General features: G+C 32.0%; 1 protein-coding gene across 3 annotated transcripts; it reads right to left on the bottom strand.

The window, feature by feature from the left end:
• Positions 1 to 716: 716 nt before the first annotated feature.
• Positions 717 to 3,998, bottom strand: LOC143577319 (putative 6-phosphogluconolactonase 2). 3 transcript variants are annotated; one of them, XM_077061184.1, is made up of 4 exons: positions 3,926 to 3,996; positions 2,507 to 2,676; positions 2,296 to 2,431; positions 717 to 1,566 (listed from the first exon to the last, which is right to left on the bottom strand). In XM_077061184.1, exons 2-4 carry the CDS (start codon positions 2,674 to 2,676, stop codon positions 1,075 to 1,077), a joined length of 798 nt encoding a protein of 265 aa, XP_076917299.1. In that variant the 5' UTR covers positions 3,926 to 3,996; the 3' UTR covers positions 717 to 1,074. The 3 variants fall into 3 exon arrangements, with proteins under 3 accessions (XP_076917299.1, XP_076917298.1, XP_076917297.1); XM_077061183.1 differs by having other exon boundaries at positions 2,507 to 2,692; positions 3,926 to 3,962; XM_077061182.1 differs by having other exon boundaries at positions 718 to 1,566; positions 2,507 to 2,681; positions 3,926 to 3,998.
• Between the last annotated feature and the right edge of the window lie 9,527 nt (positions 3,999 to 13,525).

The raw sequence follows: 13,525 nt of genomic DNA, 5'->3' as shown, positions 1-13,525 counted from the left end.
AAGGATATTGTTGTTAAGTAAACTTTGTCTCCAAGAGGACGATAGTTCTTTGAACACAGCCACTATCATTCATTTATGGTCTCTATCCATCTTTATCACTCACAATTAATATGTAACATCTATATATTATTCTAGCTACTTTTTATCCATAAAACTTACCAAGCTAACTATGCTTTAGAGTTTAAATCCGGTTCAATTCCAGCTTCCACTACATCTATAAGAATAACTTGAAATGAACTTGCTCGCAACTCAGCTTAAGCTAGTTGACTCATACATCTACATGGACGGACATCGAACTTACCTTAGAGTACCAAGGTCAAGTGACCACACGTTTTTTTTAAATAAATAATAAAAGAAAAAACACAAATTGGGATTGAAATCATGTACTTTCAAATTTTCACACGAATTTAATCGGATTCTTTTTATTTACATTAAAAACTACAAAAAATTTCGAATGCTAGTGCATCTATCACTATTATGCATCTAAATACCTAACCGTATTTCTTCGAAGCAATTCATAGTGCATAACGCACCATTCCTTGTATTATATTCTTGGTGCGATCCTTAACGAATATAAATACATAATGTATGTGACAGTGTGACACCATACATCACTTGTTAATCGACCCGCCACGCACAGGTCCCGTCAATAACTATTGCCAGCCATACTTTTTATAACACGGGTATCTAACGTAGTTATTTTATTATAACTAAGAACTCTTAATGGTCATAACTAATGTGCTAAAGTAACACAAATTCACACCTATCAAATGGTTTGTGTTGTTTTGAATTAGTTAAAGTAGTGGCCCACTCTTACCTAACTTATAATGGTTATTAAAGAAGATGGATATATGAATAGGATAAGGATAAGAAGACATGAATGTGACATGACACAAAAACAGTCACTAAATTAATCTTATTAACCACCTCTTCTGATTAAAAAAAAGTCACTAAATCACAACAATGTCACTAGTACTTTCAAAACATGTAACAAAGTTAACAACCAAAACCCCAAAACATCAAACTATCCAAAAAAAACATAAGAACAAACAAATATTAATTCCTCAAACTCTTTTAAGAAAATTGTTCAAAGCCCTTAAGCTTTGAAGCAGCCTCATTATCCAAAAACCACACCAACTTCCCTACAATTGGTTCAACCATCCTAGCTGGCAACACCGGGCAATCGGGTCCCACGTCATCTATAGCCAAGCGGACCGCCTCTGCTTTCACCCCACTTGTCACCACCACCGCCACATTGGCGGCAGAGTTGATGACGGGAAGGGTGAAGGTGATTCTTTCGGGTGGTGGTTTAGGGGAAGTGGTGATGAATGTCACCCATTCGTTTTTTTCTTCAAGGACTGGATGGTCGGGCATCAATGATGCCACGTGGCCATCTGGTCCCATGCCTAGAAGAATTAGGTCAAACTTTGGGCAGTCGCTCACATCAGACACGTTGACCACACGGGTCCTGACCAGTTGTCGGATCACAAACTCGTACTCGTTAGCGGCTTCTTCCGCAGTTAGAGAGTCGTTGATGGAATGTACATGACTTGGAACAATAGGCAACTGCAAATAAAACTTGCATACTTAGTATATGACTAGTTTCTAAAATATGTTCTAGAAAAATACATTATTTCAACAATAATAACAAACAAACAAACAAATGTACGTGATAAAATCTCTTTGATAGCAGAGCTATATGTATGGTACAAAGAGGGTGGGATGAAGACAAACCTTATAACTAAATTGTACGTGCACGATACAGTATAATAATCCAAATAATATTTCAATAATAATAATAATTTATTTTCCGAGTAAAATAATTTCGGAGGTTACGAAACATACAAACTTCATATCATATGAAGTACAAGTTATTGAAGGAATCAAAATAAAACCAAAACTTTCTTTTCTTCGTTTAGCTAAATCTTTGATACAACGTTAGAAATCAAACATAACCCGAGTCATTTATTGTTTTTTCATAAGTAAATCAGTCAAAACTACCATATTTGTCATATAATCAAGATCACGCACATGCGAACAATATGCAAATATGCACTTAAATTGTTGGCTAAATTGAATATTTAGAAAAAGTTGGAAACATTTTTGTCCTACTACATAATACCAATTAAACAAACAATGAGATAATGCAAATAATAGCTGGATATATGATTAAGATCTTAAGATCAAGAAATGGATAAGGCAAAATCAAGATTTGGGTTCCACCTTTGATTAATCAAATTCCAGCATAACTTACACTAATTAATAATGTCTAAAAAGCTTATATACAACAATTACCTTAGACAAAAGATGATCTTTAGCAAGTTTATAGTTGCTATCAACATGATTCTTGGCAACCACGCGTTCGTCCGCCCAAAATATATACCATTTCGACCAATCGACAGTCTTGTTATAAGGAGCTCCACAAAGATTCCTGTTTAAAACTCAAAAGTCGTAAAAATACATGAAACATTGACACATAAATACTTGACTAGACATATTTTTGTACCTCAACAAGGTAATTACGGAACCACCAGATAACGCAATAGCGAAAAACCCACGTTCTTTAACGGATGCTTCGGATAATTCTGCTATGTAATCAGCCAAATCCGTGCTGAGTTCTTCCGGACTTTCATGAATTCTGACCTCACCTCTGTTCTTTGATTCCAAAAGAGCCATCTTTTCTTAAACCAAACTAAATAAAAAAATGTTTTTTTAGACAAAATCACAAAAAAGATTACCAATACAAAAAATACCCATATGTGCAATGTGATTAGAATATGCATATCAAGATTCATAACACAATATCATAATACAAGATCTAATAACTCAAAAGGAATAATCAACTAACTAAAGTTAAAAGTTAAAAGAATATGCTGCATTAATACATTATAAGTTTATAACCAAACCCCATATAATAATTAATCTTTTTATACACAAAAGATCACATATGTATTTCAAGTATCATAAATTCATAACACAATTTTTGGAACAACTTTCTTGAAAATATAAAACATCAATATTCACAAGAAATCAAGGAATGTAAAACATGATTACAAGAATGATTCTAGAATTAATAATTTAACAAAGAAAGATGCTAAATTTCATGGTAAAAGATTCATAATTCAAAGATTAATGAACTAAAGTTAAAAGAATTAATTAAAGTCCAAAGATGCTGCATTTTAACAAATCCCAGATCATAATTAATCTTTTTAGACACAATACAAGATACCCACATAAGCAATGTGATTAAAACATGCATCTCATGAATCAAAACACAATTTTTTGAAAAACGTTCTTGAAAATATAAAAGCAAATCAAGAAAGTACAAAGAACATGTGTAAACATCAATAATCACAAAAAAAAATTAAAAAAAAAAAGATTAAAACAATATTACAAGGAATCTAGAATCCATGAATTTGCAAAGATAGCTGCTAAATTTCATAGTAAAAGATCCAATAATTCTAACTAAAATTAAAAAAAAAATTAAGATGCTGCATTTTAACAAATCCCAATAAATTTCATAATTAATCTTTTTAGACACAAGATATCAGAAATACAACATAACCACATATGCAATGTGATTAAAGCATGCATTCAAGAATAAAAACACAATTTTGGAAAAACTTTCATGAAAATATAAAAGAAAATCAAGAAAACACTAACATAAATATTTAAGAAAGATGTTAAATTTCATAATAACATAATAAAAGATCCAACAATTGAAATAAATAATCAACAAACTAAAGTTAAAATGCATTATAAACAAATCCATATCATAGTTAGATAAAATAAAATAAAATAAAAATCAAAATTCTGTTGATCACATAAATTCTTGAAGATGCAATGAAATTTTAGCATCATAATTTATGTATAGACAGATAGATATAGAGAGAGAAAGATGAGAGAGAAAGAAAGGGATGCTTACAAATAAGAAACAAAGGGGATGTGTGCAGAGGATGGAAGAGACAGAGATTAAAGTAGAAGATGGTTGTGAACATAAGTATATGATTAATGATTTATATAAATAATATAAATAAAAGAAGAATCGGATTTTAATAATCTCATTTATTTGCACTTAATAATAATTATATCTTTGAAAATAGTTATCATCAGTTTTACCTTTCACACTAACTGTTTTTATTGAACCTCCGTTTAAAAAAACTTAACGCGGTTAACTTTTTTCTGAATTTCAAACTGATATTTTATGGCTTTTGATCAGAAGGTGGATACGAATCGATTAATGTAAAACTTACCTTGAAACGATGATTCAAACGGCTTCGTTTTGGTAATTGAAAGTTTAAAGTTTAAACACCCGAATTGAAGTACCGTTTCGTCGTTTCGAGCATCGTTTTGAGGTAAATATTACATCAGTCCTCGTATCCACATTCCGATCAAAAGCCATAAAACATCAGTTTGAAATTCTAGAAAAAATAAACTTAACTCCGTTAACTCTTTTTTAATAACAAATGTCCAATAGAAATAATTAGTGTGAAACATGGGACCCCTGGTATTATTATCAGCAACTGCAAATAACAGAATTATTAAAATCCAATTATCCTAAATAAAATAAAAGAAAAAAAAACTTATTACACACATAAACACAAACACACACAGAAACAGATAGATACAATAGATACAAGTGATTGACTCTGATCTTGATGCTACAGTTTTACTGATGGTATTAAAAAAATTATAAATAAAATAATAATATAATAATGAAGATGTGATGTCGTAACTTGGAATAATAGGGGCCCCATGACGAAAAAACAATAATAAATAAATAAATAAATTTATGAAAATTGAAAGTGAAAGAAACTTTGCCTTTGGGGATCCCACGTGCATCCAATGATCGTCACAGAAAAACTCATAAACAGTTTATGATTATTTTTATAAATTATTATTGTGATATAAAAACCTGAAGTGAATAAAAGTAAAAGGATAAGGGTTTGGATTTATGATATCAATCCTCAATCTTGGTGTTCATATTTTTTTACCGCTAGAGATTTTTGTAAGAGTAGTTTTGAGATATTAATTTTGGATGTTGTTAAGGTTAAAGGTTGATGAGTATTTACTTGCATTAACTTCTTGATATTCGTTTGTATATTTTGGTTTGTGAATGAGATTGTTAGCAATTATGAAATTGATGGGTTAGTGAAGAGGTAGGTCCCAGCAGAGCCCAGTTGGACCCGCAAGACTCACCTTGAAGAGTGACGTCTGCGCAGTTGGACCCGCAAGACTCACCTTAAAGAGGGACGTCTGCGCAAAGACCAACTGGATCCGCAGGACCCACCATGCTCAGAGAGATGACGTCCTTACGCGCAGTACGCAAGCTGTTCCCGCAGGAAAAGCCTCCCAATGGTGACGTACCCCGCCTGTTCCCGCAGCTGCGGATACTAGCCATCAGGGAAGGCTACCCGCACTAACAGCAATGCTACACGCACAAGGCACTAACTCAAATAATTCAGTAATGTCACCTGAAGAAGGAATGAGCAAGCCGGGAATACTCCCGCCCAAAGCCGGGAATACTCCTGCCCAAAGCCAAGAATACTCCCGCCCAAATGAGCCAGTCCGTACGCTACTGGATGATCTTTTGTACTATACCTGCCAAGGTATGGACAAAAGATCTGACCAAAGCAGCGACAGCTCACTGACAACAGTACGACGAGGAGCACGCTCTAGTACTTAATGTCACTATCAGCCGCTGCCTACTCACCAACCCCTGTCGTGGCACGCACATAGCCTGCAGTTGGTGGAAAAGGAATGGTACACAGCCGGCCATGTCACTATCAGCCGCTGCCTACCCACCAACCACCAGCATGGCACGTGCGTAGCCCACAGTTGGTAGAAAAGGAATATTATACAGCTGGCTGTACCTGCTTGGACACCTACCTTCGGCTATAAATACTCCAACACCTTGGAACGGTATCACATACGATCTCATACTCACATATCTGCTCTAGCTATTTCTCTTAATATACACTTATATTCAGAGCAATCTAGTCTGATTCTCACGCCGGAGGGTGGTCACAAGGAGGAACCCCCCCCCCCTTCTCAGTGACGAGCTCACGGTGTCTGTTTTGCAGGTCATCAGAAGAACAACCATCTTTGCCAGACCAAACCCTCGTGGGAAACATCTACTTAACCCCCAGATTATCCGTAATCTGCCGGGGTCACTTAGTGTTTCTTCAGTTAGCTTTAATTCAACTGGTATTGAATGGTAAGTGAAAACTTGGGGCGGGAACTACATTGTTTCAAGTTCGAATTTGATCCTAGTTGGGTTTACCGCGGTTTTACCATCAGTGGACCTCAAGCGAGTTGGTTTTTTCCATAATTAGAGATAACTTGGATGTGTTTAAAGACTCCATACAGATGAGTTGATCCAGTTGGCGGTGACTTTTTTTATTGGGACACTCCGTACGGAATACCTAGGCAATACTCTGTTTGTTGACCATTCATGAGGTGTTTGTTAATAATTTTGAAATTGTTGATATTCTTTAACTAACTGCATTAGAGATGAAGTCAAAATTTGAGGTGGACACCACAATGTCTCAACTTCGAATTTGATTCCAATTGAGTTTTACCGCGGTGGGTCTTCGGATGACGGTTTTTTTCTCGAAACAGAAGATGATGAGATTGGGCTACCGCGGTCTAGCTTTATATGTTGGTTGTTTAAAAAACTGTTTTTAAAAGGAATAATTATATTCTAATTGAGTTTTACCGCGGTCTAGCTTTATATGTTGGTCGTTTAAAAAATGTTTTTAAAATGAATAATTATATTCCAAATTTTAGTAAGGTTTAATAGGTTATCAATGTATATGTTTTTATAGTAATTAGCATCAAATATTTATTATTGTTGCTTTTAATACACGATTTTTTAAATTTGATGATAAAAAACAATAGAAAGGCAGTTTTCATGAACAATATAAACTATTAAACTAAATATTAAAAATCAACCACTTGACATAACATATCAAATATTCGTAAAAATATACTAACTTTAATTCAGCAATGTTGACATGAAAAATCGGGTGGAGAAAAATAAAACTAAACTTGACTTTTTGCCAATCATTGTTTATAAATTTTGTCAAAAATAAGTTATGTTTAAGATGAGGACATCTTATGTCATGTTATTTATGTAGCCAACTACTTTTTATCATCTGTCTTTGTGACTAATGTATTAAATCGAACTATTATTAAACCCGTGTGTTGCAACGAGTTAAATATTGAAAAAAGTTAGCATACCTCGGAATTTCCCACACACTACACGGTTGATAAATAAAAAAAAGGGTATTCTACTTCCACTCAGTACAATACAATTAGGGTAAGAGCACCCGTTGTATATGTGGTATAGCTTCGTCAAGATACTAGATAGCATCCAAGGATACAAAGATCTCAATACTCAATCTCGGTCATTGTCTAATTAAATTAAATAAAGCGTGTATCAATAGCCTAATAAGTAACAAGCAAATGTAAATGAAACAAAAATCAATCATGAGATCGAATCCTTTAAGTTTGATTCCCCCTTAATGATACAATCGATCTTTAAATTATGGATTCTTAAAAGATACTATCCAATTAGAAATGGTTATGGTTAACGTTACCAAATCATATGTTTATTCGGAGAGTTGTCACGTCATGTCACACACAATAACCAAAAGTCGTTATATGTAGATTAAGTGATAATGTGTGTGTTAGTGCAATAAGGTGAGAAGACCGTGGTCACGAGTGTCAAACTCCACAACAGTATTGGAAATCAGGTTCGTCTCCCGCGAGTGAATCGAAGAACTTAGCCTAGCATGGCAAAGTGATCAACCACATTAATTATTGATTTAACCATAATACAAATTGCAAGATATGAACAAAATTAAATAGTTATTGAACCTTGGATCAATGGAGACAAAATACAAAATGGGTAAAAATACAAATAATAATTTTTTTCATTTTACATAAAATTAATATTTTTAAAGGCTAACCTAATGCCCTAGGCTATAAACTAAATATAATGCTTTTTGCAACATTAATAATAAATTGATCTTGCCAATTGATTTAAATACGTCACCCATTTGGGAATGGAAAGGTGACTTGCAAGCTTCAAACATATTACTATATTCATAAGGTGGTGCACTATTTTACTTTACTTCAACAGGTTAATATTTAATTTAATTCCCCAAAATATACTATTTGTTCCTTACAAAATAAATAATAGGCAACTTTATCTTCATCCGTATTTAAAATTTAAATATGTAATTTTTATTGTTTTATTCTCTTAGTTGGTTGTCACCTTAAAACCATCTATTTGAGTTTCCAAGGCATACCCAGTCATATTTTAATAATACATTATTCAAAAACATAATGTATGAAATTGTACATTTGTAAAGCTTAGATAAACAAATTCACACACCCATTTTCTAAATTTCAAATATATGTTTATTAAAAAGGATTAACAACTTTTATGTAGATTTTAAAATTCCACTATAAAATGGACCGACTACAGAAAAATATTGATTAGAATTTTATGTTATTGTTTAGTTATAAAAAAAGATTATCAAGTTAAATTAAGAAAATTGAATGTTATGCAAACATGTTATGTTTATATATATCTTTTTAATGTTTATAGTTAACATGTACAATGTCAAATTCATGAAACTCGTCAGTATAGGGTGAAAACGGACAATAATAATAAAACATATCTTAAAGATCGATCTACTAATGAAATCAACTAACATATAATATGTTATTTGAGATTTAAAAAAAAAATCATTTATTAGCTTTACGTGACAACCTTTCTCACCTCACTCGTCTTAGATCCGTCCCTGATAACGTGTCAATTAAATTCACTTTAGTATAATCACACTTCCACATCAATTTAATATATGAATAAACAGACGTAATCGTATACCGAGTCATGTTAAATTCCTTTGAAGTGAGACAATTATGACCACAAGTTTTAAAGAAAAAAACGTGTACTCTTTTGTTGATGTAACATGCCCACAATTTCTTAAGAAATACTTTTATCAATACGAAACATTATTTTATCTTAAAACATAGTAGAAAAGGTCCAAGATACACATCTCAAGATACTTATAAATTTAATTAAATAATAATTTAATCAGTTATATTTGTTCAAACGCAACTAAAAAAATATGGATTCATTGTTTTTTGGCAATGAAATTCTGTTTTCATTAAGTCAGCAAAGACAAACTTTTTTTTTTTGTTCCCATAATATATGAATGAGTAGAAGCTTAGTTTGATATTTATTTATTTAGATACATTTTTACATAATGAAATACGTAAATTTTTTTTATTTTTAAAATGAGAAATATGAGTGGAGTATTTCGGGTCCTTATTCTAATAATTTTTTCAAAAATAAAAAATAAAAATTGATTGACGTGATGCCACAATGATACAGCTTGTAAGTTTTAAGGGTTTGTAGAATTAAGACTTCTCTTTATTTTTTTAATTTAAGTTATACAATGAAATAATAGATAAATTTAAGATGGACACCATATAAAAGTTATTTAATTCGAGAAAATTTTGGTGAATGGTGAAGCAAGATTTAATCCAAAAGAATTTAACAATGAAAGTTTTTTTTTTTTCACTTTTAACTTTTTTATGGACAATTTATATTAGAAAAAGGGACAAGCGAGCTGCTAATCTAATTTTGTAAACACGTGTTACAAGTTATTCAAAACGGGAAACTATCTCATTCCATTCATCCCCCCTGCTTTATCCAAAGGAATGAGAATCGCTATATATCTCCCTTTAAACGAGTGATCGATACTTTCGTGTTGTTAAAAGCGTTTCTTTTCTTGATTACCACAAACACTAACATGCTCTGAGGATTATCAGTACGTTGATTAATTTCTTTTTCTAATGGGCAGCCTTAAGTTTAAATGTTAGTATTTAAAAAGGTCTCTTACCTCGAACGCGTTGCTTTGAACTATTTAGCCAGTATTATTAACTTTTATCATTTATGATTTTGCCATTGGCTCAAACTTAAATATTAAAGAAGTTTGATTAATATTGGCTCAGACCTACTTCACACACTTTTTCACCTTTTGTAAATTTACTAATTGTACCGGCCACTGTAGGGAAGATAAAGTGACCAAAATGGAAATTTTCATCTTTGAATATATCCAAATATGGTACAAAAGGTAAACAAGAAATGAGAGGATCAACCAAAATGGGTATGATGTGAAACCAATTTCTATACAAGTGGCTAAGTCATCATTAAAGAATATTGTACATAAAAGTCATGTTAACAATAAATCAAGCATCAAATTATTAAAGCAAAAAACAAATGTAGGAAATGGGCAATGTGAGGTAAGATTCTTTGAGTAACATGAAAATGTTGAGTGTATCTTGAATATCATGTCAAAAGATTCCTTTATCATTATAGTTTGTTTATTTTTAATTATAGTGTAATATTCCATTTATTATCCACTATTCTCAACCTCTTAGCGTCAACTGCGTCCGATAAAGATCTATGTAACGAGTCTACTTGAGTGTATCTGAATCGTCTTCATTTAAACAGGTTGACTACTAGTTGAAGAAGTTTAATCCGTACACTAGATTGGATAGTTGGATTGTATTTCTTGATTTAGTAAGAGCCTCGTGCTTCATATTATATTTATATCCGTCTATAAATGTTATTAGCATTGAAAATATGTTACATGTGTACTCACCTATCAAAATTAATCGCAATAGCTATATAATGACTTAAAAGATACATTGGGGGAAATTTTATTTACTCACATGAGGATCCCTTGATCGATGGCTTGATCTTCTATGTAACGTGTATAAATATGTATGGTTATTGATACAAAACCTAAATCCGCCAAACATAACTTCTATATCGTTAAACCTTCTAACAAGTTCATGTACTACTTAAACTTCACCTATTTGAATATCTTTTATGGTTAAATATCATAAAAAAAAACTAACATACTATTCTCTCTTTCTTTTTTCCTTAAAAAGCCACACAACATAATCTTGACATATTAGGAACCTTAAATGTAAAAAACAAAAAAATCTTTTCATTCTTTACTTTAAAAAGTTTTTGCACTTATATAGAAAACATGTAATTAACGATTTTAAATTGTTCAAAACTTAATATAACAACATATAACTTCTTTTACACACACGCACAAAAACAAAACAAAAAAAACATTATATAATTTTATTTTTAACTTATATAAAATGTAGCGAGTCATTGTTTTAAATATTTGGTTCATAAGTTCATGCATTGTAGATTTGTAGATAGTTGATCAATAAAAATTGATTAAATGATATATATGTATATTTTTTAATTTTATTAACATGCTTAGAGACTTCAATATGATTAAACTATGTTATATATATATTTTTTTCATGTTAAAAAAAGTGTGTTGATTTTTTTTAAATATATTATTTTATTAAATAAATATTTGTTAAAGAATTATTCATCAATGTATTCATGTTATTTCTGTGACAAAAGCAGGGGTAAAATCGTAATTTGAGAGGGAAAACTATGTCAAATCAGAATGATAGGACTCTTTTTGGTGATAAGGCTAAGGGGTGTGGGGGGCTCTAATGGGGCTCTAGTGGGGGCTCCAGCCAATAATATTATAACGTGTGGCAGAGAGAGAAACTGGATAAGGGGGGTGTTGGAGCCCCCGTTGGAGCCCCTGGCCCTGGTGTGGAGGGGCTCCAGCTAATATATATTTTTTAATTAATTCCACACCCCTCAACGGCTCTTTTTCGAACTCCAAGACACCTTTTATCTCTCTTCTCCCGCGACCAGCCTCACGCCTGCCTGGATTTCCGCGCTCGCGCCCCTGCTCGAGCCCCGGTGGTGTGGGGTTAGCGTCCCGGGGCGCGAGCGGAGGGGCTCTAGCGCCCCGGTTAGCGCCCCACACCCCTCAGCCAAATCAGAATGATAGGACATTGATTTTCTTTTTGGTGATAAGAAGGGTAGTATGGTCCATATTATCTACAAGTTTTTATCGTCCTCTTTCACTTTGCTTTTTGTTGACATTGATTTTCTTTCGACTTTCCAGTCAATTGATTTTTTGAACCTTCGTTTTTCTTGAATTTATTATTTTGGTTTATTCAAAACATTCTTTGTTTCTTTTTTTCCCTAAAATATTTTAGGAAAATGACCGTTTTACCTCTCTAGTTTCATATATATTTGTTTTAACTACTCTATCGACTACCATTTGATGGGCTAAGCAATTAAGTATAAACACTATTCTTAGAAATTGAATCGACTACCAGACTGGTTCAGTTGATTTTTATTAATGGGGTCCATCTAATTGCTCTTAAACTATTTTCATATATGTCAGTCAGTTAGTGGTTAGCCCGTATTTATAATTTATTTTTCATTTAAAAATCATATTTACTAAATTGATTTATTTACTATTTGAAGCTTTCACATGCTCTCCCTTATATCCTTTTTTAACATCATAAATTCGCATAAAAATATTTAATTATATTGTTTTTTACTTTAAGAAAAAAAGAAACCCAACATTATCCGACCTAATTATGAAAACATTAAATTCAACAAAAGAAAAAATTTAAGTCTTTATTTTTAACAATTAAACATGAATATATAAACATATAAACATTTCTATTTCAATATTGTTTGTATGTTATTTTTTCTATAATTGGTATAGGGGTCAAATTCGTCCCATTCTATTCTATTTGCATACGTTATTGGAAATATGATTTTAACTGTTTGGCACCCACATAGCATGTGCTTCATAATCGACATGTCCTTTTATTTATACTTTTTTGGGTTAAATTGATAGTGATGTGGAATATATTTTCTATTCTTAATTTAAAATACAGATGTTTAAATATAAAGATACAAAAATAATGGGTGCATGGGTCCTTAATGAAATTTTGACCTACAATTATTATGTGTAATTGTTTTTAAGTTTTTAACCATACTCAATTAATAACTAAAAGCATCTTTTGAAATGTTTTGGATACTTATATATGCAAAGTTTATTTGCAAATACTAAAGTTTTGGTAACTGATTTAGTCATGCAATTGATAAAGTTGGTCTTTGGATCAATAGGTTTATAATCGTTTAATTAAAAAATGATCCAATTACAATAGAGACACATGTAAACAGACGACATAATTAATAGGTTATTGGTTGTTATCGTCCAAACACACAATTTGGAATAAGTTCTTTTAGGTGGGTAGTTGTCTTTAGGCAATGATTAGCAATTTAGGAGCTTGTATTGCTAAGGTAAGTATATATAGTTTTATGCAAAAGAAAGCAGCCACTAAATCTTCCGCTTTAAGTATGTTTCGATGTGCCCCGTTACTTACTTCTCGTGCAACTAACTAACTCGATAGTTTGTGTCCAAGATGGTTTATGCCTATTTAGATGTTAGTAACATGCTAAACTCTACATGGATAGGCCAAGTACAATACGTCGGTAATGATTACTTGCAAGCAGTGTTGCAAAAATCTCGACTAGGCCCCAAATGATCGCTAGTCTCCGCTTCACTGATCAATTTTGGGCTAATCAGCC

This window comes from Bidens hawaiensis, unplaced genomic scaffold, assembly GCF_021521415.1.
Source record: "Bidens hawaiensis isolate Kalapana, Puna unplaced genomic scaffold, B.hawaiensis_p1.1 tig00028508_1, whole genome shotgun sequence".
NCBI classification, from domain to species: Eukaryota; Viridiplantae; Streptophyta; class Magnoliopsida; order Asterales; family Asteraceae; genus Bidens; species Bidens hawaiensis.
The sequence above is the reverse complement of the archived record's forward strand: the minus strand, read 5'-3'. Positions and strand labels throughout refer to the sequence as shown.